This window comes from Euprymna scolopes, chromosome 44, assembly GCF_053919585.1.
Source record: "Euprymna scolopes isolate OS-2025 chromosome 44, ASM5391958v1, whole genome shotgun sequence".
NCBI classification, from domain to species: Eukaryota; Metazoa; Mollusca; class Cephalopoda; order Sepiida; family Sepiolidae; genus Euprymna; species Euprymna scolopes.
Window position 1 is genome coordinate 6,792,655 of NC_136525.1, and position 26,557 is coordinate 6,819,211.

The 26,557-nt window shown below is 33.4% G+C and overlaps 1 protein-coding gene across 1 annotated transcript in view; it reads right to left on the reverse strand.

The window, feature by feature from the left end:
• Window positions 1–26,231, reverse strand: part of LOC145268664 (outer dynein arm-docking complex subunit 3-like) — a 40,543-nt gene extending 14,312 nt beyond the window's left edge. Inside the window, exons 1-7 of the mRNA XM_080124151.1 lie at window positions 26,027–26,231; window positions 20,717–20,838; window positions 17,329–17,406; window positions 13,239–13,418; window positions 10,687–10,791; window positions 8,239–8,490; window positions 263–406 (exon numbers count right to left, since the gene is read on the reverse strand). Of these exons, the coding sequence (XP_079980277.1) occupies window positions 263–406; window positions 8,239–8,490; window positions 10,687–10,791; window positions 13,239–13,418; window positions 17,329–17,406; window positions 20,717–20,838; window positions 26,027–26,108 (963 nt within the window). The 5' untranslated portion in view covers window positions 26,109–26,231. The remainder of the gene's footprint in view (window positions 1–262; window positions 407–8,238; window positions 8,491–10,686; window positions 10,792–13,238; window positions 13,419–17,328; window positions 17,407–20,716; window positions 20,839–26,026) is intronic.
• Between the last annotated feature and the right edge of the window lie 326 nt (window positions 26,232–26,557).

The following is a 26,557-nucleotide window of genomic DNA, read 5'->3' on the forward strand; positions in this document are numbered from 1 at the left end:
ATATATATATATTTATATATATATATATATATATATATACATATATATATTGCTAGTGTCTATATATATATTATATATATATATAATATATTTATATTATATATTATATATATATATATATACACACACACACACACACACACACATATATATATATATATATATATATATATATATATATATATATATATATATATATATATATATATATATTGCTAGTGTCTATATTTATAAGAAAATATTAATATAACAATGACTTTACCATTGTGTCTGAGACTCCTGTGGCTTCTTTAATACGTCGGAATGCTTCTTCATATGTTGTGATCTTCTGCTGTTGTTCTTCTCCAGACAAAGTGGGTTTATCCGTGGTGCTCATTTCATCCTGTTGAAATGATGCTCGTTGTGACTGAAATGGTAACAATAAATATTAATTTAATATATATATATATATATATATATATATATATATATATATATATATATATATATATATATGTGTGTGTGTTTGTGGTGTTCAGAAGTCTGAACTAATGAAGACAACGAGGTTGTTAGATAGTGCTCAATAAAAAGAGCAAAATATATGGTCACTACAAATAGCCATCTGTTTCAGTCAGAGACTTCCTCAGGCGACCCAGAACCTCTCAACACCAAAAAGAAAAACGGGAAAGATTTGAAAGAAATTGAAAAAGAAAATATGGAGCTCAACTATATATATATATATATATATATATATATATATATATATATATATATATATATATATATATATATATATATATGTAATAAAAGAGGTGCAGTTTTTCCCCTGTGGACAAAAATATATATATAATAAAAGAGGTGCAGTTTTCCCCCTGTGGACAAAAATACAGATGCCACATACAAATTTATTATGTTTACACTATTAGCCATTACTTTATTTAACCATAGAACGAAATCTTAGACACATTAATTCGTAATATTAACACATTAGATTTAATCCTAGGAGCGACATCATCATCATTGTCATAACCTCCAGTGGAAGTAATTCCCATTTTACTCTCTATTCGTCGGTTACTCTCACTGCTCTCCTCTTACACTGCACATTTTACCTCACAGGGTATTTAAATTTACACCCCTTCCTATGTAACTGATCTATTCACTTTTTGATTTAATATTTACCTTCCGTTCTTCTATACTAAAAATACTAACGTCTCCCCATACTTGTTCCTCTCATTTTGATTGGCTGATACTGATTAATGGATTAATAGATTAAAACTATTCCCTTTCATTAACGAACACTTTGCCACCTTACTGTCCTTCATTAACAATATAGACATATAATTACATTTTAGCCAACTATCATAATCCAACAGTTTTTTTTTCTTTTTTCTGTACATTTGGTACATAAATACTTAGATGTAAAGAAATCCCTTCATTTGTTTTTTCTGTGTTTTTTTTTTGTGCGTTTTTTTTTGTGTTTTCTGGGTTTATTTACTTTTTTTTTTGCCTTCCATATTATTTAAAAAAATTTTTCTTTTATAATATTAATTACAGATAAATGCATGGATTACTGCCTTTGTTACAATTACTTGCTGACTTGGTATCAGGTATTTGTTGATTTTTTATTATTGTTTACAATTTCTCGAATGTTAACTATTCTACACTTTACCAAATTACTGTGTTGTTTCTACTTATTTGCCAAAGAGCCAACATTCATGATTTTACTTTATTTTTTCAACATTTAATTTTTAAATTTAAGTTTATTGCGTTTATTTTGATGCAAACATTAATAACATACCGTTTTCCACCTGTGATAACAAATATATTTCCTACAATGGCATGGGTCGGTTTTTAGCCCCCAAAAAGAGGCACTTTGGATTGGGGAAACATCTTTTTTTACATCTTCAATCTTAAAACATTAACATATTCCCGAGAAGAAATAGTTATTTTATGCAAATCGTACTTGAAAATCGTCGAGAACTTCTGGTTTTAACCGACCATTTATCCAAAATATTAGCATGCTCAGTGTCGCAACCATATAAATTTGTTTCTATTAATAAAAAGATGTCTTGCTCTTCTTTTATTGAGCACTCTTAATAACCTCATTAAATTCATTAATTATCACTCTTGAATACCTTTAACCTTGGATATATATATATATATATATATATATATATATATATATATATATATATATATATATATATATAACATCAACATAATGTGAAAGTAACTCCTCGCCAAACTTTCAAGAAAAACACTCGACTATCTGAAAGTACTATAAAAAATTTCCCCCACTCTTTATCTGTGCTTAAACCTAAACGCAGATTCCATGAACAAAGCTTCTTTCTTAGAACTGCACGCCTGTAGAACTCTCTTCCATTTCTCTTCTTTCCAGCTGACTGCAATATGGTCGTCTTCAAGTCGAATGTAAACAAGTTCTCGATAAGCCGTTCCCCTTAAGCTAACAAATTTAATAAATTTCCACTACTAACAATTAGGTCGATATTGCCCCACTGACTACTGTGCACTCATTAACCCCCTTATCCTCGAGTGGCTTCCGGGCCTTGATAAGTTGTGACTTCTTTGTAGAAAAAAAATAAATGAATAAATAAAAAACAAGAAATAATTATTTTATGCCAATTCTACTTTTAAAATCATCGAGTCGAAACATCCTTTCATGATAGAAACCAAGATGGCGTCGAGATCAGTGTCATTAGAGTTTCATGTCACGTCTGTCAATTCTTTGATCCGCCAATGCAGATATATCACATTTCTCGCATTAATTAGCCACTTATTAGTAAATTACAAACGCGTTTCTTAACTACAGCCGTTCTCCTAAATCATTAACAATAAATCTTAATTTCACACACACACACATATATATATATATATATATATATATATATATACTAGCCTGGAAGACCAGCGTTGCCCTTTTATTTAGAGATTAAGCAAAAAAGGAAAAAAAGCGGTCAATTTTTTTAATTTTTACCCCTATTATGAGTCCTTAACATTTATTATTGTGGGTTCAAATCAATTATAAAATTAGATCCATGTCCAAGGAACCTATATCTAAAATGTCAAGTGTTTAGACCCAAAAATTATCGGAGGAGTTTGGTAGAGTTCTCAAAGGTCAAATCGTTGAACTTTGACCCCTTAACAGCCAAATTTCTGGCCGAAACCCGATCATATAGATTTTCCCAAATCTCAGTACCCTGTATATCAAATTTCGAGTCTGTAGACTGAAAATTGACAGAGATATTGTGTAGGGAAATGTACACACACACACACACACACACTTTCACTTTTATAGATATATACATATACTAACCAGGAGACATACTTTTATCATCATCGAAAACGGCAAAATCCCCCATTTTATTAATCAAATTGATTAATTGCCTGCTCTAGTTAGGGGCCAACACCACCCCCACAGTGTATAAAGAAGGAGCTTCACATGCTTCCCTGCAGTAACATCGTTTTCATCCATTTATTTCTTTAAATCCTTTCTTTTCTAGTAATATTTGTTGCTTTCCCTTCGTATATTGTATCATATTAAAAGAACAAAATATGAAGAAATAAATGGATGAAAACGATTTTATGGAGATCTATAATGTTACTATGATACTAGTATATATAAAGGGAGGGTAACAGAGATTTTGCTTTTGTGTTGTAGTTATTCATTCTATGTGTTCAGTAGACAGTAGAGCTTCAACATATATATATATATATATATATATATATATATATATATATATATATATATATATATATATATATAGTGTGTGTGTGTGTGTGTGTGTGTGAGAGATGTTATTTGTTTTTGTTTTTGCGATACGTTGTGAATGAATTCAATTAAAAATAAAAAAAAAAACAAATAAAAAGTAAACCTTGCTCTACTTTGGTATTGAACACTCTTGTATTAATCTCGTTCATTGATTACTTTACCTCTGGAAAATAACAACCTCAAATTATATATCTATATATCTATATATCTATATCTATAGATAGATAGATAGATAGATAGATAGATAGATGTTATTTGTTTTTGTTTTTGCGATACTTTTTGAATGAATTCAATTATTTACGAAACTGCATTTTTACCTAAATGCAAGTTGGGAATAATTTTCCCTTTAACCAACTTGGTACCCCCACATGAGGAGCGGCATGCATATTGTTTTTAAAATATAATTATCCACTGACACATGTTTCGTCGTCTGCGACTCATCAGAGTGGCTGAATATAGCAAGATTCGAAATCGAGACCATGTGGTAATGAGCCTAAACCTTTTATCTTGCTCGACTGTCTGGATGTATCGCGATTTATTTAGATGTTATTTGTTTTTGTTTTTCCGATACATTTTGAATGAATTCAGTTATTTATGAAAGTGCATTTTTACCTAAATGCGAGTTGGGAATAATTTTTCCGTTAACCAACTTGGTACCTTCACATGGAGAGCAGCATACTACGTATTGTTTTTTCAAAAACAGCCTACAGAAAATGGACTTTGATTTATGAAAGTACTAGTGAGCGGTATCCAGTGTTGCCCGGGTGTTTGGAGGTGTGTGTGGAAACTCCAGGGGTAGGGGGGGGTTAAAAAAAAAGTAAGTATGAGGATCGAACCCGAACCGTTGAGGCAAAGTTGTAAATTAAAGTGTGAAAAAAAAACGTGCGATGTTAACCATTGCCCTACCGCGAGATGCTAACGGAAACACGTTTAAATTTATTTAATTACTTGGATTTGGCAGGTGCCCGTTGTAATGGGTTAATGAGGTCAAGTTTGACTGCAGGATAGTATTTCATTTACTGCGGAACGCTTTTTTTTTTTATTTTTATTTTCCCAAGATGTTATAGGAAAAAGACTAACCCACATGTAGCGAGCGACAAATGTTGAATATTTATCTCCCCCAAATCGAGCAAATTAAATAGACAGGCGTGCTATATAAAAAGTTTTAAAAAGTTGTGAACCGACCGACCGCTTCTCTGAAAAAAGCCTTTTGTAGACATACAGAAAAAGCAAACACACATACATACATTTTCGCTTTTATATATATATATATATACATACATATACATACATATATATATATATATATATATATATATATACATACATATACATATATATATATATATATATATATATATATATATACACATACATATACATATATATATATATATATATATATATATATATATACTAACGGGACCCATGTACCGGCGTTGCCCAGTGGAACTAGGTCACAAAGCCAGAACAGATCCAGTAAAGAATACCCTCCTCCTAAACAAAACAAATTAAACTACAGTTGTTAAACACAGGTAAATTGAAGAATTAATTGTATTTAAATCTTTTCCAGATCCTGTTCTTATGTTATATATAGGGGTTTTATTAAAAGAGAGAGAGAGAGAGAGAGAGAGAGAGAGAGAGATGTTGTTGTAAGAGAGATTGTTTATGTTATTATTCTTATATATTAAATGTTCATACTTTTTATGTGTAGAATGGAAGAGAAGGAGAAGGGGAAACTCTTTGAATGATGAGATAGTGTTCACTGTTCAGACATTGTGTAGACATGATGATGTTGATGTCACAACATTTTATAACACAGACATATAATAACAATACAATTTACCTTTTTGTAGGAATCACAAACACAAGACGACGTTCTACAAAAATACAGATGAGTTTATTCTTCACACGACCGGCCGTGATTTCCATCATCAAGAATTCAAAGCTTCACATATTAAGTTTAAAAGTGATCGTCTCGCTTCTAGACGTTCGGACTCTCTCTGTTTCTCCCAGTTTCTATCTTCTTTTACTCTCAAGTTTTTTCTCTATCCCTAGAACTTTCTATTTTCCGTGACGTCATACACATGTTAAAACATGTGCCTTCTTTCACGTGTTCTGGACATGCGTGTCCAAAACTTTTCCTTTTTCTACAAAAGGAATGTTAACCTATACTCAGTAACCTATTTTTCCAATATGTTAAAAACATTATCTTATAGCTGCATTCTTTCAATTGAATTTTCATAACAAAATTGACAGTGCACATTCTTTTCTTGAAATATTTTATCTATATTCTAAACAATTGTTTGCTTTACATTCCTTTTTCTAATTCTCACACGTAATCTATTTCTAAACCTAAATTACGAGGTTCGAATTTCGTCTATTGCTATTTTATTTTCATTTTAACTAAATCTCTCTATTTTTATACTTACACGAAAAGGTAACACTTATTTAGTTAATTTGATGTTGCTAGGTGTGGCAGATTCAGATTAAGGTTGGGGTTGGAAAATTTCTTTTTCAAAATATCTGTTCTACTTTAATTTTGTGTTGTAGTTATTTATTCACAGTGTTCAGTCGAGCTTTAACATATAAATGACAAAAAGTTATATTCTAACATTAATGATGTTGACCAGTATCCGTCAAGAATTGTATAAATCAACTGATTTAAAGGAATAAATTATAAGATGGCCAACATCATGAATTTTGGAATATAAATTTTTATCATTTATTCTCTATATTGCTCTGTAATCACTTTGAACTTCTTATATAAGGATTGATATATAATAAGAAAAATATATTTCTACAGAAATATATATATATATATATATATATATATATATATATATATATATATATATATATATATATATATTAGTGGATGACGTTGCTCAGTGCAACTAGGTCACAAAGCCAGAACAGATTCGGTAAAGGATACCCTCCCCCTCCAAAAACAAAATTAAAGTTAAAGAAGCAATTTTTTAACTAATAAATTTTTTAACTAATCAATTTTTTAACTAATCAATTTTTTAACTAATCAATTTTTTAACTAATCAATTTTTTAACTAATCAATTTTTAACTAATCAATTTTTTAACTAAGCAATTTTTTAACTAAGCAATTTTTGAACAAATCAATTTTTGAACAAATCAATCTTTTAACTAATCATTTTTTTAACTAATCAATGTTTTAACTAATCAATTTTTAACTAATCAATTTTTAACTAATAAATTTTTTAACTAATAAATTTTTTAATTAATAAATTTTTTAACTCATCAATTTTTTAACTAATCAATTTTTTTAACTAATAAATTTTTTATCTAATCAATTTTTAACTAATCAATTTTTTAACTAATCAATTTTTGAACAAATCATTTTTTTTACTAATCAATTTTTTAACTAATCAATTTTTTGAACAAATCAATTTTTGAACAAATCATTTTTTAAGTTTATTTACTTAGTTTTTAATCATTTTTTTTTTCATTTATTTACTACGATTCTGTTAGGTTGAGCTATTTAAAAAGTCCGTTTTCTTTATCGTATTTAACACATATAAACATGTAATTTTAAATGTCGTATATATAATTTCAAATAAAAAATTAAATACTTTTTCCTCTTTTTATTCTATTTTCAGTCATGTTTCTAGTTATATCAGTCTCTATCCGGAAGTGCAAGCTTTTATGTCAAGCGAGTCCTCTGGCCATCTCACCCTATTTCCTCCCAACGATGCCACGCTGTCGACAATACCTGAACGGACTAAAACCAAACCTACCTTAATGCGTTAAAGGAACTGACTTACTTATATCAACGTTAAAAAACATTTTTTTTTTTGCATGATGTTTGATCCTCAGAAATGCTAAAAAGAAAAGACATTTAGGTACTTGTACAGTTTAATCAAGACATTAAAAAATGAAAATATCGAAGAAAAAAAAGGTTATATTGTACGTATCCGTTTTGGACTGAAGATCTCCGAAAAATATTTTCACTTAATTTGATCGAGTATTTTTTTTTTTTACAGCGGAAAAAACACGTTTTTATGAGAGCGCGTTGAAGGCAAACATCTTGTTATTTTTTTTTTTCAATTTTGTTTGGTATTTATAAACGCCACGGGGAGATAACTTCATGTAAAGCGCCGACACTCCCTCCCCATCTTTAATAACTAGTTTTTCTTCCTAAAAATCGAACCTTTTGCTCGGTATCATAACAAATTGTTTTTTTGCTGTAAAACAAAAACTACTCGATGAAATTAAGTGAAATTAAGTAGCGACATTTAAATCTTCATTTATCAAAATCTTTTCCAAATCATGTGCTTATTTAATTAATTTGATGTAAGTAGGTGTGACAGATTTAGATTAAGGTTAGGGTTAGAAAATTTATTTTTTAGATCACTTAAAATAAATAAATAGTTTTAAAAAATCAGCATATATCAAAAAAAAAAAAGCAAAAAAATTTCTAAGTAATTTGTTTACGTACATTATAGCGTCTTTCAATTCGATCGTGCAGCATCTTCTTCTCTTCGGCTTCTTTTCTTTTTTCCTGCAGCGCAAGTTCGCGTTTCTTCCGCTCCTCTGCGATTATATCCTCCTGCATCTTGAGGTCTCTCAACGCGTTCTCTTTTGACAACTGTGCATCGTTGTGCATGCCTCTCAGTTCTTCAAGCTCGGATTGACACTGCTTGATGCCTTTCTCCAGCCCTTCAAGAACTAACGGCCAAGTCAAGGAATCCTAAAATAAAAATACAACCAAACTGAATTGCTTACGTCTCTTGCATATATTTCTTGGAGAGAGATAGAGAAGAAATAAAGACGAGAAATTTTAAATAACACGAAGGTATCCACTTGCACAAGAATTGGGTAATCTTCCGGAAATTTTTTTTATTACATTTTCACCCCAAACAAGGCACATTGCCACTTTAATGTAGGGGGCTACTATCAGGGACATAAGCTACAGGGGTACTATGTAGGGAGTTGGGCAGCAAGATGTCGGTTCATGCTACACTTGAACTTCTGCATGTCAGTACAGTTGGGGAAGCAGGAACCCGGAAGGGAATTCGAAAGTCTAGCGGTACTGGGGAAGAAACTACTGGAGTAGAAGGCTCTCTTACATCTAGGGATCTCAACTGTGAAGAGGTGGGATTTTGCTGCTTGCTGGGTTTGTTGTGGGTATTTACGTCGAGGGGGTACAAGTGCTTGCAGTTCGTCGGAGCATTCACCGTTTAAGTTCTTGTAGAACAGGCAGAGGGATGCTACATTTCGTCGATGGGACAGAGGCTGAAGCTTAGATGACAGTTCAGGATCTATTAGGTTGCCGACTCTCTTTTGAACCTTGTCTAGGAGTGAGAGACTAGTAAGAAAAAAGGACAGTACATGGTCTAGGGAGAAGAAAAGTGCGTCCAAATGAGATGGACGTGTGGACCATTTTGGAGGCGAGAGACTTTTAAGCTGGTGTCGAGAGGGCAGGGATTTGTTAATCTCATGGCAGCTGCCGTTTTAGCATTATGATTTGTTAATGTTTGTATATTTATGTTGTTTGGTTTGTATATTCAAGTAAGTCATGGTAAGTATAGGCCAGTGGGAAAGGTAGAGAGATGCAGAGAAGTAAGATGGGATGAGGGATTAAAAGGGACTAAGACATCTATAAGGAAGCTTTATTTCTTAAAAATAAATAATGGAACATTTGTCTATTGTTCAGATATTGGACTGTAAACAAACTGGTTATCTGGGAAATCGATAAAAGTAAAAACGAGGATCGTAAATGAACACCACCTTCAACAGGAAGTAAGCGTAAATTGGAAACTAATTAGAACTAAATGACAGGTTAGTTGCCGAACTAATTGAACGCAAGAAAAAGAAAAAAGGACAGCACATGGTTTAAGGAGAAGAAAAGTGCGTCCAAATGAGACGGACATGTTGCCTGTTGTGAAGGTGAGAGACTTTTAAGCTGGTGTTGAGAGGACAGGGTTTTTTTTAATCTCATGGCAGATGAAAAATTCTTTAGCTATATAAAAGACAAGTACATCCAAGGATGGAGTACTACTGCCACATCTTGGTAGGAGCTGCTAGAAGTAGATTATCCTGCCTTGACAGAGTACAAAATAGACTTCGTGGCTTAGTGGGGGATGCTCTTTTCTCTACCCTGCAACCTCTCTTCCACAGAAGAGACGTTGCGAGCCTGTCCTTGTTTTATCGTTATTTCCATGGCAGATGCTCGTCTGAACTCCAATCTCTGGTCCCCCCTCGCCAATCTTTCACGAGAAACACCCGTCTAGCTGAATCCACTGTGAAAAATTTCCCCCACTCTATATCTGTGCCTAAATCAAAACGCGGATTCCATGAACAAAGCTTCTTTCTTAGAACTGCATGCCTGTGGAACTCTGTTCCGTCTGCCTGCTTCCCTCTGGACTACAATTTGGATGTCTTCAAGTCCAATGTTAACAAATTCCTAATGAACCGCCCCCTTAAGTAAACACATCAGCAAATCTCCTCACTAACTTAATGTACTTGCAATAACCCTTATCCCTGAGTGGCTTCCGGGCCTTGATAAGTGGTGATCACTGTGTAAAAAAAAAAAAAAAAAAAAAATGAACAGTAAAAGAAAAAAAAAAAACAAGGAGCATTTATTGTTTGGATTTATTTATTTTTGTTTGTTTGTTCCTACAACGTTGCACCAAGCGATGAACCAAAGCAGTCATTGGTGAATGATCTTGATGGATGACTTAGCTTAGAAGTGACACTAATGATGGGGCCCTAACGACACACACATGTGTTCCACAAGTCAAGATTACATAATCGGATTTTGATTTAAATTCTTAGTTTAGAAGAGTGGCACTAACGATGGGGCCCTAACGATACACACGTGTTCAGCAAGTGGAGTTTACTAAAGTTTTAGATGTCAAGATTTAAATTCAAAGATACTTCTTACCTCTTTGAGTTTATCGAGGATCTGATCATACGTTTGCCGTAAATGAACTGCTTCGTGAATCTTTAATTGAGCTTTGTCGCAGCTATTTTCAAGGTACCTGATCCGCTGTAAAAGGAGAGGTGGGTATTTATTATAATAAAAATTCATAAAATTAAAAAAGGATTAAAACACAATATTGCAGGATTGCTTCCTGGCTGACTATGACATGGTTGTTTTCAAGTCCAATGTAAACAAGTTATTGTTGAGACACTCTTTTAAATAATCAAATTCTGCCCAATTTCAACCCGCGACCTTGTCTTACCATCTACCTGACATTCATTGACTCTTATCCTCGAGTAGCCTTTTAGCCTTGATAAGTGGTGCCTCCATAGTAAAAGAAAAATATTTTCAAAGTACCTTATTGTCTGCAAAAGAGTTATTGAGGCAATTGGGCAGTATAGTTAACAAGACAAACCAAAAAAAAAACGAGGTGAAAAAAATTACAACAAAAAACTGTTACCAAATGGAGGAAAATTTAATCTTCTGTTAATCTGTGTAATTTTTAACGAAGGCTGTAGGCAGAAAGAAAACAGTGAGCAGGAAGAGAGTTCCACAACTTTTGCAGTCCTTGGAAAGAAGCTACTAGAATAGGAAGCTGTATTATAATGAGATATTAAAACAATGAATTGATGGAGACCACTAGACCAACGAGTCAAACGAGCTGGAACAAAGGAAGCAGGGAATAAATCAGACAATTCTGAGAAACACATGTCATAATAGTATTTGTAGAAAAGACTGAGACTAGCAACATCACGGCTGTGAGAGTGAAGATGCAGTGAAGAAGAAAGGGTGGGTCCAATCAAATTACAGATACGTTTATGCAATTTATCAAGAACCTTCAAAATGGACACAGATTCACCAGCCCAACATGGTCTGATGGCAGATGCCTATTGATCTTAGTACTGAAGAGACCAAGGTTAAAAGTAGAGGGAAAACAGTCAGCAGGAAGAGAGTTCCACAATCTTGCTGTTCTGATAAAGAAATTACAATGAGGTATAAAAACAGCGCATTGATGAAGACCACTAGACCAACAAGTCAAACGAGCTGCAACAAAGGATTAAGAGAATAGACAATTCTGAAGAACAAACACTATAACAACATTTATAGAAAAGACTGAGGTTAACAACATCACGTCTGTGAGAGAAAGGTTGCAGAGAATAAGATAGGTTGGAGCCAATTAAATTGCAGGTAAGTTTCTACAACTTATCAAGAACCTTCAAATGGGACAGATATTAATTAGTCCAAATATGACAATAATACTCCATACATGATCTGATAGTAGACGTGTAGAGATAGAGAATAGGCTAGAGTGAGAGAAAGTGTTTAGAGCAATAGAGATAACCAATTTTACAAGAAGCGGAAGGAGCAACGGATTTGATATAAATATATTTGTATTTTGATGCGATTTATTGAAATAAAATATGAAAAGGTCATTATTGGAACGTATACAATAAAAAATAATGAAATTGCACAGATGAAATAACGCAATTAGTTTTTATTTGCAATTTTTAGTTTTGTTTATTTGAAATTTTATAATAAATATCTATATATCTATAAAAGTGAACGTGTCTGTGTGTGTGTGTGTGTGTGTGTGTGTGTGTGTGTGTGTGTGTGTGTACATTTCCCATACGCAATAACTCTATCAATTTTTAGTCTACAAACTCGAAATTTGATATACAGGGTACTGAGATTTGGGAAAATCTATGTGATCGGGTTTCGATCCAAAATTTGGCTGTTAAGGGGTCAAAGTTCAACGATTTGACCTTTGAGAACTCTACCAAACTCCTCCGATAATTTTGGGTCTAAACACTTGACATTTTAGATATTGGTTCCTTGGACATGGATCTAACTTAATAACCTGATTTGAGCCCAAAACAATAAATGTTACGGGGTCATAATAGGGGTCAAAGTTTTTAAAAATTACCGTTTTTTTTTTGTTTTTTTTTTTGCTCAGCATACACCTCCAAATACCCGGGCAACGCCGGGCACCCATTGCTAGTGTGTTTATAAAATTATAAAAATAAGTTTTTAGTTTTATGTAAAAACAGAAACTGAGTGAAACTAAAACGAAATTTAAAACTGAATATTTTAGCAAAAGACTTAAATTTTGAATAATAATGACATAAGAATTTAAAAAAAAAAAATAATATGTATATATTTTTTTTATTACATTTTCGCCCCCAAACAAGGCACAGATCTCTAGATGATAGAGAGCTTTCTACTCTAATAGTTTCTTCCCCAGAACTGCTAGACTTCGGAATTCCCTTCCGGGTCCCTGCTTCCCCAACTGTACTGACATGCAAAATTTCAAGTGTAATGTAAACAGACATCTTGCTGCTCAACTCCCTACATAGTATCCCTGTAATTTATTTCCCAGATAGTAGTCCCCTACATCATAGTGGCACTGTGCCTTTTTTGGGGTGAAAATGTAACTAAAAAAAAAAGATACCCTAATCGGGTAACCGATGACCCATACATAAGATGAATAATTGAAAAATGTCTTTTCATTAGACCTGCGCCTCTGGTGACTCCCCCTTGTCAGTCGATCGGGCTAGTGATGCATTTTTTGCTTGAAGATCGAGTTTGGTTTTTAATTCTTCCAATTGCTTAGTTTTTAGGACCACCTGGTGCTTTAAGGAATTTAGCTGTTTCATTCCATCGGAAACCTTGTGGTCCAAGACAGTGATAGCTTCCTGGAAAGAAAGAAATAGAAAATAAAAAATATAATTATAATAACTAACGGGACCTGTGGAAATTCCACAGGGGACTCATTCACATTTTGGGTCTAAACACTTGAAATTTTCGATATAGGTTCATTGGACATGGATCTAATTTAACTTGATTTGAGCCCAAAACAATAAATGTTAAGGGGTCATAATATGGGTCAAAGTAAAAATAATTTACCATTTTTTTTTTTTTGCTCAGGATACACCAACACCCAGGCAACGCCTGGCATTCATGCTAGTATATATATATATATATATATATATATATATATATATATATATGACTTGAGTTCCTTCATCTTTTATCAAAACCGAAACCAAAACTTATGAAGAATTCTTGGTAAAATTATTTATTACAAGAAATGGAAGTCCATAGCAATTAAATTATCCACTTATCTTTCCTTTTCAGATTAAATATGCTTTTAACTCTTTTTCAAAATGTTTTTTAACATTAACTGTTTGCTCGTATTATAAGCTCTATCTCCTATTTGGTTTTATCGAGCTTTTACATCTGGCTGCGATAACTTTATAAATATTAATTCTTTAATATTTATAATATACTTTAATTTTACCATCTTGGATCATTTTGGTAAATTTAATTGTAATTTTTATTTTATATATATATATATATATATATATATATATATATATATATATATATATATAACTTGAGTTCCTTCAGCTATGATCCAAACCGAAGCCAAAATTCATGAAGAATTCTTGGTAAAGTTATTTATAAAAAGCTAGAATGCCGTCAGCTATATTCAAAACTGAAACCAAAACTTATGAAGAATTCTTGGTAAAATTATTACAAGAAATTGAAGTCCATAATAATTAAACGACAGTCACCCGGATGTAAGCGTGACACACAAAATAAATAACACACGTGCTATCCTATTATCATATATAGAGTAAAAAAATAATTATTTGAATAAAGGTTACAATATTGAGTTGGCGAAAAAGAATATGTAATTGTGCTTTCTATTTAAAGTTGTTTCAATTGTCTTTTTGGCTCTTAATAGTGATTGGACGATTCCAATATTTAAAGCGGTTCCAATTGTCTTTTTGGCTCTTAATAGTGATTGGACGACTCCAATATTTAAAGTGGTTTCAATTGTCTTTTTAGCTCTTAATAGTGATTGGACGATTCCAATATTTAAAGCGGTTTCAATTGTCTTTTTGGCTCGATTGGACGATTCCAATATTTAAAGTTGTTTCAATTGTCTTTTTAGCTCTTAATAGTGATTGGACTATTCCAATATTTAAAGCGGTTCCAATTGTCTTTTTGGCTCGATTTTATTGTTTTTGTTCTCTGCCCTGCAGAACATGAATGAGTTTTGCTAGTATATATATATATAATATATATAACTGGAGTTCCTTAAGCTATAATCCAAACCGAAACCAAAATTTATGAAGAATTCTTGGTAAAATTATTACAAGAAATGGAAGTCCATAACAATTAAATGACAGTCACTCGGATGTAATCGTGACACGCAAAATAAATAAATAACACACACGCTATCCTATTATTATATATAGAATATAAAAATAATTATTTGAATAAATGTTACAATATTTAAAGTGGTTTCAATTGTCTTTTTGGCTCGATTGGACGATTCCAATATTCTTCTCGATTCTGGTACAATTACTGATTCCGATTCTTTATAAATCTCTAAATATTTTATTATAAAATTGTTATTTTGTCGCGATTACCGTAAAAACACATCTTAAGCGGGAGAGAGTTGTACAATTACTTGTCCTTCAGTTGAGCGGAGTTCCCACTCAACTAACCCGACGGGTCTGTATTTTCATTTCACTGTTTCCCAAGTTTTCTCATTATTCCCTTCGCAACATTTTTTTTTTAATAAGAAAATCAAATTTAACGAATAACGAATGCCTATTTCAATAACAATGTGAAAAAAAAATTTATAAAAGGAGGTAACTCAACAATAATTCAAACTTGCGAAATTTATGTTGCAATGCCTACGAATTCCCACTAATTGTTTAAAAATGATTTTCTTTATAAGAATTAAAACTACTTGACCAATTTATGTGATTTTTGGAATATGATAGTTCCCACTCAACTAACATACTTGTCTGTATTTTCTGTTAATAAGTTATTCATTTCATTGTTTCCGAGTCTTCTCGTCGTTCCTTTCAACATTTACACCACAACATTTTGTATAAGCAATATCGCCTGAAGAGGTCTCCAGTTACCTGTAACTAGCAGACCGAAACATACTCATGAATGTGTAGCAACATATGAATGCTTATGAGAAACAAATAAAAAGTAAATAAATATTCATAAATTTAAAACAATCACTTATAGAAGAATGCGTAATTTTGTTTTATTATACACTAGCGAGGGGTACCCGGCGTTGCCCGGGTGTTTGGAGGTGTGTGGGGGTGTTAAAAAAAAAGTAAGTATGAGGATTGAACCCGAACCCTTGAGGCAAAGTTGTGAAAAAAAAACAGGCGACGTTAACTATTGACACACCGCAACATGCTTACGGAAACACGTTTGAATTTATTTAATTACTTGGATTTAGCAGGTGCTCGTTTTAATGAGTTAATGAGGTCAAGTTTGACTGCGGGATTTCATTTACTGCTGAACGCTTTTTTTCCCCCCAAGATGTTATAGGAAAAAGACTAACCCACATGCGGCGAGCGACAAATATTGAATATTTATCTTCCCGAAATCGAGCAAATTAAATACACAGGCGAGCTTCTATGTTAACTGTGAGGTATTATGATTTATATGTGATATAAGAAGTTTTAAAAAGTTGTGAAGCGAGCAACCGCTTCTCTGAAAGAAGCCTTTTGTAGACACACAGAAAAAGCGAACACACATACATACATTTTCGCTTTCATATTTATAGATTTTTTAAAAAACTTTTTTGTGTGAGAAAATAAAGTTTTTGAATCAAAAGCATTAAAATAAAAACCATCAAATATTCAGCTACCGAAAAGATTTGAATTGCACTACAAACTTATGTAGTGAGTTCAATTTCGACTGCGGCCAGGATGGCTGGATGGATGGTGTGGTTTCAACTGAGGGCCACATTATTTTCATGGCAAGATAGGCTGTTTTTAGCAGCTCCTGCCCAGATATGGCAGCAGTATTCCATCCTTGGACGTACTTGGCTTTTATATAGATAGAGAATTGCATCAGTAGTTAGATATCTTTTGGAGCGGTAGAAGGATCCCACCATCTTTCCAGCGACCTTGGCAACAGACTTGATGTACATGTTCCATTTCAGATCAAAAGTAAAGGACAAACCTAGAAGCTTGTCAAAACACGGGGCTTCTCCTAGACGAGATCAATCCATTTCAATTGATGCCAGATGGGGATCAGAGCGTTGATGATGTAAAGATAGGAGTTTGGTTTTAGATGCATTAAAGGTAACCAGTCACGTCTTCCCCCACTGAACCACGCGCTCGAGATCAGAGGAGAGAGAATCAGAGAGAACTTTGTCATTTACAGCCTTTGAAGTGTTGCCGTAGATGGTCGTGTCATCAGCATAGATGTCAACGAATGATTTAAGTATGTGTTTAGGGAGATCATTGATGTAGATCAGGAAGAGAGTTGAGCCCAGGATTGACCCTTGAGGGACTCCAGGCTTCTGATTTTTGTCCATCGACCACTACTCTTATGAGCCTATCAGAGAGAAATGATTTCTCCCCCTCCCTCATCCACTTCCCTTAGTCAAGTTAAATAAAAATAATTTTTTGTTTTTTGTTTATGCTGAATGTTTTTTTTGCTAAGTAAAGATTATATTTAGTTGTCAGTTAATTTATTGTTTTGTTACCTATTAGATTGAGACCTATTACATTGGAGACTCTTTTATTTTGGGGCCATGGAATAAAAAAGACTTACCTGTCCTGTTTTGTTCTTAAGAGAAGCTCTTTCGACTGGTTTGTCTTTTAATGCTTTATTTATCACAGCTTCGTCTTTCTGTAAAAAAAAAAAAAACATGAAAAAAAATTTTTTTTTTAATTGAAAGAAAATATTTAAAGAAAAATTGAAAAATATGTGAAAAAAATGTTATCGATTATTAATAATAGTATTATTATTGAAATTATTATGGTTGTTAAGCAGACAAAACCAGTCTTATCTTAGAAACATTTTTTTGTCCGTACACACACACACACACACACACACATATATATATATATGTATATATATATTATGTATCCACATAAAATTTGATAAAGAGATACATACATATATACATACATGCATATATATACGCATATGTGTGTGTGTGTGTGTGTGTGTGTGTGTGTGTGTGTGTGTGTGTGTGTGTGTGTGTGTGTGTGTGTGTGTGTGTGTGTGTGTGTGTGTATATGGAACATACGAATGAAAAGTAGAATCGTGTACACATGTTTCCACCTCTTGGAACATTTCAAATGAACTACGAAAATGTTATTTTCATTTTTAACACCTCTTGATTATATTCTAATCATTTTAAATACTTTCTGAAGAGGGCGCTTCACAGAACGTCTGAAACGCGTTAAAAACAATTTCAATGATTTAAAAACATTATTACAATGATCTAAACATAATTTTCAATGAAAAACCAAGACACGGAATAATAAAATAATGTCAAAAAATACACATCGTTAGTGACCACCACCTTATTTATATATATATATATATATATATATATATATATATATATATATATATATATATATATATAAGAACAAAAAGTTAATAAAACATGTTAAAAAAACATTTAACAAAGAGTTAAAAACATATTTAATCTGAAAAGGAAACACTTGATAAGTGGATAGTCCTTAATCCGCGGAGTTTCAAAGAAATACTTTCCTTCTCATCAGAGGGTAGGAATTAGCAAAATGCGGGATCGGATTTTGCAACTAAAGTATTTGATGAAACTACAAGTAAATCAAAGATCTTATTATAAGCTCTATCTCCTATTTGGTTTTATCGAGCTTTTACATCTGGTTGAGATTACTTTATAAATATTAATTTTTTAATATTTATAATATACTTTAGTTTTACAATCTTGGATCATTTTGTAAATTCAATTGTAATTTTTATTTTATATATATATATATATATTTTTTAGCTATTTTCCAAAGGTAGGGTAACCAGTGAAATATAACGAGGTTCATACAAGAGTGCTCAATACAGAAGTAGAGCAGGTTACATTTGTCTTTACATAAGCAGTAGTTTGTTGCTACACAGTCATGAGCATGTTTCGGTCTACTACTATTTACTTACTAGAGACCTCATCAGGCAACAACCCTTATTTTCGAAAAGATTTAGAATTCTGTTTGTATACATATATATATATATATATATATATATATATATATGTTGGTGTCTATATGTATATGTGTCTCATATATGTCTGTGGAGATTTGGGGACACGTGTGGTTGGGGATATGTGTCTGCGCCTGCGGATGGTCTGACTGTGTGTGTATGCTGGTGTGCGTGTGCGTGTGTGTGTGTACATGTATGTGTGTATGTATGTGTATATATGTGTGTGTTTATATATATATATATATATATATATATATATATATATATATATATATATAAACATATATCATATCAACAGTCTCATATATATATGAGACTGTCGATTGGGAACCCCAAAACCCGTGGACACTAACCGGACACACGCCCCAACAAAATACATATATATATATATATATATATATATATATATATATATATATATATATATATATATATATATATATATATATGTGTGTGTTTTGTTGGGGTGTGTGTCCGGTTAGTGTCCACGGGTTTTGGGGTTCCCAATCGACAGTCTCATTATTGTTATTATTGTTGATATTGGTGGTGTCATTAGTATTATCAATATTATAAGAATTATTATTATTAGGATTGTTAGTGGAATTAATATTAGTTTTGATATAATAACAGTCATGATGTATGGTATCCAGGTGTGTACATGGATGTCTGTGTTTGAGGGTCTGTGCATTGATATAACTGCGTATGTAGGTATAGATGTAAACATGTTATAACTGTATGTGAGCATTATATGTCTATGTATGTGTATATGTGTGTATGTGTATATATGCTCGGGTGTATCAAGGTGTGGGTGTTTATACGTGTATTTATATATATATGTATGCATGAGGAGTTTGATAACTTTCGGGGTTTTATGTTTATTTTTATTTATTTGTTTGTTTGTTGTTTTTTTTATTTTTTTTATTTTTATTTTATTTTATTTTGTTTTATTTATTTATATATTTAATTTATTTTAATTTTATTCTTGTGTCGTTACAGTTATGGCCTGTTTTCAGTGCGTGTGTGTGAGTAAAATACAACGAACAGTGTATATCCGCTCCTGAGTATAGGTATATGCGTATGTTTGCTTCTAGTGTGTGTGTGTGTGTGTGTGTGTGTGTGTGTGTGTGTGTGTGTGGATTGAACGACACGGGTCAGTACTCAATGGTCATAAGAAATGTTTTTAATTTACAGAACCGCAAGACAAAAATACTAAATTCTCAAGTACCTTATGCCATAAAAACCAAAAGATGGGATAGATAAACTTATAAAGGGAATATAAAAAAAAAAAGGGAAATAAAAAAGATGTTTATTATCTTCAAAGACCTCACTTGTCCTCTCCCCGCTCATAACCCCCACCCATGTTACATTCTAACTTTGTAAACGAAATAAGAAAATGTTTTTGTTTGAAATATCAGTTCTCGACGATAATTCTTGGCCTGAAGATGTAATCCCCCAACGCGGGTAATTACAGAAACATGTATGCACATATGTAGCCATCAATGTTTGTATAAATAAATTTCATATATATATATATATATATATATATATATATATATATATATATATGCAAGTTTTAAAAGCCAAAAGCAATGCGGAAAAAGTTGTTGTTATGTCCGATGTATATAAAGTCTATTTGTTTGTTTGTTTTTCTTTTCTTTACTCTCATGATTCCGGTCCTGTCCGCATTACTTTTGGCTTTTAAAACTTCCATATATTCCTTTACCAGCAATGCTTCAAGCAAACTACCATTTACTCATATATATATATATGAGAAAAGGAATTAAAACTGATAGGGAAAATTTACAATTACATTTATTGTTAGACTGAATTTTGAAACGTTAATGAATTTTTTTGTTTGTGTGTAAAATTTACTCTTTCTTTTATATATATATATATATATATATATATATATATATATATATATATATATATATATATATATATATAAAAGGATAAAGAAAGTTTTGTTTGATACCGAATGTAAATCTCTGAGTTTTTGGCGGAGTTCTTTGTTGTCTTTCCGTAAAGTTCTTATCCGTTCTTTGTTTTTCTGGATCAGTGTTTGGGATGTTTCCTCGTAGGCTTTCCGATCTCCATCTAGAAAAAAAAAAAAAGTTTAGGAAGAAGGAAGGAAAGGTAAGATAGAAAATATCAGACCAGGCTGTCTGAAGATATTGGCTATGAGTTAACTCGTAGCTGGGGACTGAATACAAAAAAAAAAATGTTGGCTTCTTGAGACGAAAAGCAACTAACATTGATGCTTTTTGTTTTTCTACTTCCTTTTGCAAAACTTAATTGTGTTCTGCAAAACAAAAATCAAAAAACAAAAATCAAAAAAACAACAGCACCCCCCCCCCCATTTCCTCTTTGTCTTTCTATCTCCTCCATTTCTTGTCTGGCTTCCTAACTCAAAATGTACCAAACATTAATACTGTAACCCTTTTCCCTCTCCCATTGTAAAACTCATTCATGTTCTGCAGGGCAGGGAACAAAAACGATAAAATCCACGATCTTGACGCTTTGCCTGTCTTGTTTTCTTTTATTCTCTTTCCTTCTGTCCCTCGGTTCTCCTAACTGGTTCATGCTTCCCATTGGTCAGATTAATCTATCTATCTATATATCTATAAAAGTGAACGTGTCTGTCTGTCTGTCTGTCTGTCTGTGTGTCTGTGTGTCTGTCTGTCTGTGTACATTTCCCTACGCAATAACTCTGTCAATTTTTAGTCTATAGACTCGAAATTTGAACCGGGTACTGAGATTTGGGAAAATCGATGTGACGGATGTCAGCCAGACATTTGGTTGTTAAGGGGTCAAATTTCAACAATTTGACCTTTAAGACACTTGAAATTTTAGATATAGGTTCCTTGAACATGGATCTAACTTAATAAAGTGATTTGAGCCCGAAACAATAAATTTTAAGGGGTCATAATAGGGGTCAAAGTTTTTAAAAATTGACCATTTTTTTTGTTTTTTTGCTTTTTTTGCACAGCATACACCTCCAAACACCCGAGCAACGCCGGGCACCCCTGCTAGTATATCTATAAAAGTGAAAGTGTCTGTCTGTCTGTCTGTGTGTGTACATTTCCCTACGCAATAACTCTGTCAATTTTTAGTCTACAGACTCAAAATTTGATATGCAGGGTACTGAGATTTGGGAAAATCGATGTGATCGGTTTTCGGCCAGAAATTTGGCTGTTAAGGGGTCAAAGTTCAAGGATTTGACCTTTGAGAACTCTACCAAACTCCTCCGACAATTTTGGTTCTACACACTTGAAATTTTAGATATAGGTTCCTTGGACATGGATCTAACTTAATAACTTGATTTGAGCTCAAAATAATAAATTTTAAGGGGTCATAATAGGGGTCAAAGTTTTTAAAATTGACTGCTTTTTTTTTTTTTTTTGCTCAACATACACCTCTAAATACCCGAGCAACGCCGGGCACCCATGCTAGTTTCTACTATTTTTCTTCTTCTCGGCGGAAAAGTGCGTGGATCCGATGCACAGAGACGCTTTTGTACACTTTGTATGTAATAGCTGACGAGTCAACATCCGGTTGAGAGTTTTATTATTTTCATTCTTAGATCCCTACAAACCGGGAATACGTTTCTATCTATTATATCTATAAAAGTGAGAATGTATGCGTGTGAGGACACTTTTCAACCTATATACTCAACAAATTTTTTTGATCAATATGACATGAAATTTGGTATATAGGGTATTCAGACACGTGGAAAACTTTTTAATCTGTTTTTATCCGGAAAAAAAGGGCTGCTAAGGGGTCAAAATTAAAAAATTAGTACCTGGGGAGGGGGGTCATCATCAACTGTTTTATAAATGCACATGTGTGAATGATTCACATGACAGATTCTTTATGTTAAGAATAAGTAGGTTTGAAAACACCTTTTAAAGATGGTGTCAAGCTGGCCTAATGGTAATCATACTTAACACATGTCTCAGTTTCTTTCTGTTTTTTTTTTTACTTCGTTTTTATTTTTTAAAGGAGTTTAGCATTACATTTAATACCTCCGGTATTTCTGTTTATCTGAAAGTACTTCTTTTAAACTTCTCGGCCTAACATTCGCAGGAATTGGAACAATTACATTGAGAGCATTGCCAGGACCGCTGCGAGGAAGGTATGCTCTCTCTACCGTGCTAGAAAGTTACTACCGCCCGAAAGTATCCTGTACCTCTATAAGGCCACCATTCACCATGTATGGAGTATTGTTGTCATATTTGGGCTGGTGCATCTGCTGCTAGTCTCTCGCTCCTAGACAGGGTCCAAAAGAGAGTCTCCAACTTGATAGATCCTTAACTGTCATCTAAGCTTCAGCCTCTGTCCCACCAATGAAATGTTGCATCCCTCTGCCTGTTCTACAAGTATTTTAATGGTGAATGCTCTGACGAACTGCAAGCACTTGTGCCCCCATGATGTAAATACCTTCGACAAACCCGACAAGCAGCTAAATCCCACCCCTTCACAGTAGAGATCCCTAGATGTAAGAGAGCTTTCTACTCCAGTAGTTTCTTTCTCAAAACTGCTAGACTTTGGAATTCCATTCCGGGTTCCTGCTTCCCCAACTGTACTGACATGCAGAAGTTCAAGTGTAACGTGAACTGACATCTTGCTACCCAACTCCCTACATAGCATCCCAGTAGTTTACGTCCCAGATAGTAGACCCTTACACCAAAGTGGCAATGTGCCTTGTTTGGGGTGAAAATGTAAATTAAAAAAAAATAATAATAATAATAAATAAGAATTCTGTATTAATTAAATTAATTAATTAATATTTATGCGCATTTTATGACCGGGCAACACCCGGGCAGCCTGCTAGCATTTTATGTTTCCAGCACTTACTGAAACAGTAAAACATTCACTTTGGGAGCACCAATTTTTCACTAAGTATTTTTTCTCATGGGATTAGCGAAACTCTATGGAGGCTTCCTTCCTAGGGCAATTGCTCTTGACATATCAAAGGCCTTTGATAAGGTATGGCATAAAGGTCTACTTCACAAGATCTCTAGCTATGGTATAGCTGGAAATGTCTTTTCAATTATTAAATCATTTCTCTCTGATAGGTTCATAAGAGTAGTGGTTGATGGGCAGAAATCAGAAGCTCATAGTATTAATGTTGGAGTCCCTCAGGGGTCCATCCTGGGTCCAACTCTCTTCCTCATCTACATTAATGATCTTCCAAATCACACTCTTAGATCATTTTTGCTGATGACACTACCATCCATGGCAGCACATTAAAGGCTGTAAATGACCAAGTTCTCTCTGATTATCTCTCCTCTGATCTTGAGCAGTGATACAATGGGGAAAGAGGTGGTTGGTTACTTTTAATGCATCTTGGTGATGGGATCCTTCTACCGCTCCAGAAGATATCTCACTACTGATGCAATTCTCTATCTATATAAAAGCCAAGTACGGCCAAGGATGGAATACTGTTGCCATATCTGGGCAGGAGCTGCCAAAAACAGCCTATCATGCCTTGACAGAGTACAAAATAGACTTCGTGGTTTAGTGGGGGATGCCCTTTTCTCTACCCTGCAACCCCTCTCCCACAGAAGAGACGTTGCGAGCCTATCCTTGTTTTATCGTTATTTTCATGGCAGGTGCTCGTCTGAACTCCAATCCCTGGTCCCCCCTCGCCAATCTTTCACGAAAAACACCCGTCTAGCTGAATCCACTGTGAAAAATTTCCCCCACTCTATATCTGTGCCTAAATCAAAACGCGGATTTCATGAGCAAAGCTTCTTTCTTAGAACTGCACGCCTGTGGAACTCTGTTCCGTCTGCCTGCTTCCCTCCGGACTACAACTTGGATGTCTTCAAGTCTAATGTTAACAAATTCCTAATGAACCGCCCCCCTAATTAAACACTTCATAAAATCTCCCCACTAACGTGATGTACTTACAATAACCCTTATCCCTGAGTGGCTTCCGGGCCTTGATAAGCGGTGATCACTGTGTAAAAAAAAAAAAAAAAAAAAAAAATCTAAAACCAAGTTTCTATCTTTGCATCATCAACGCTCTGATCCCCATCTCGCATCAACTGAAATGAATGGCTTTTGTCTTGGGAAGGCTCCATACTTTGACAAGCTTCTGGACTTGACCTTTACTCCTGATCTAAAATGGAATATGTACATCAAATCTGTTGTCAACTCTGCTGGAAAAATGATGGGATCCTTCTATCGATCTAGTAGATATCTACCTGTTTGATGCAATATATATTATATAGGTAGAGAACTACCTATATAAGAGCCAGGTACGTCCAAAGATGGAGTATTGCTGTCACATTTGGGCAGGAGCTACTAGGAAAACCTTATCCTGCCTTGACAGAGTTCAGAATAGACTTCGTAGCCTAGTGGAGGATGCTCTTTTCTCTTCCCCGCAACCTCTTTCTCACAGAAGAGACGTTGCGAGTCTGTCTCTGTTTTATTGTTATTGTCATGCCAAGTGCCCGTTCGAGCTCTAATCTATGGTTCCCCCCTTGCCAAACATTCACGAGAAACAACGGATTGGCTGTAAACACTATCAATAATTTTCCCACACTCTTTATCTGTGCCTAAACCTAAACGTAGATTCCATGAACAAAGCTTCTTTCTAAGAAATGCACACCTGTGGAACTCTCTTCCGCTTACCTGCTTTCCAGCTGACTATAATATGGCCGTCTTCAAGTCCAATGTAAACAAGTTCTTGATGAGCCGTTCCCCTTAAGTAATCCAATTTACCAAATTTACACTTCTAACGATTACTATGATATTGTCCTTTTGACCACTGTACACGCTTTAATCCTTATCCTCGAGTGGCCTCGGGGCCTTGATAAGTGGTGATTCTTTTGTAAAAAAAAAAATTTACCAAATTTTCACTACTAGCAATTATTACGCTATTGTTCCAATAACTACCATACACTCATTAACCCTTATCCTTGAATGGCATCTGGGCCTTAATAAGAGGTGACTGCTTTGTAAAAAAAAAAAAAAATAATAATTGGTCGCACAACTCTTCCGTATTAAAACATACGATTGAACTCGAGGATTAGATAAATTCTTCTTTTTTTTTCTTGTAATTATTTTTTTTTCTGGATAATTTTTTGTAATTTTGGTAATTTATACTAATTTCGACATGACACGTAAGTACGTAATAATGTTTTCACCTGAAATGCGTTGGTTTAAAAGGTCGTTAATCTATACAAACGCCTTTATTTGTTTCACAACATATCAACCCTTAAAAAAAAAAATGATATTTATTAAAACGACAAATAAAACATTTTTAATTTCTTACCTAATAGAGACTTTTTAGCCTTTAATTCTTCGATCTTTTCTGATATTGATCTGTTAAGAACAGCATCTCTTCCAGCAGGCATTTTTTCTTTCAATTATTCTTATGTTTCGAAGTTCTTTGGAAACTGACAAAGAAAACAGGTGCTTGTCTCGGAGACATATACGTAGTGTTTGTATACGATTCCGTAACCAAGGAATGACGTCATTGCAATCAGCATTGCATTTATAATCAAGGGAAATAACTCCATTTTATTTAAAATATTTATAAACTTCTTTTGCCTTCGGGCCAAGATCATTCTTTGGTCTCGGGTAATGGAGGAGAAATCCTTCATGACTGGTACATTTAAAATTTTTGTTGCTAACCAGAGTGCCTCTTTTTGGGGAGCTGGTTTCCCCTCACCCCACATTAAAAACCGACCTCATGTCTAACTCTAACCTCGTGTGTGTGTGTGGGGGGGAGGGGGGGGGGTAAAAAAAATTTGACCCTCGTGCCAAGATAAACGACTTTGGTAAAATCCCTTGAGAGCGTATT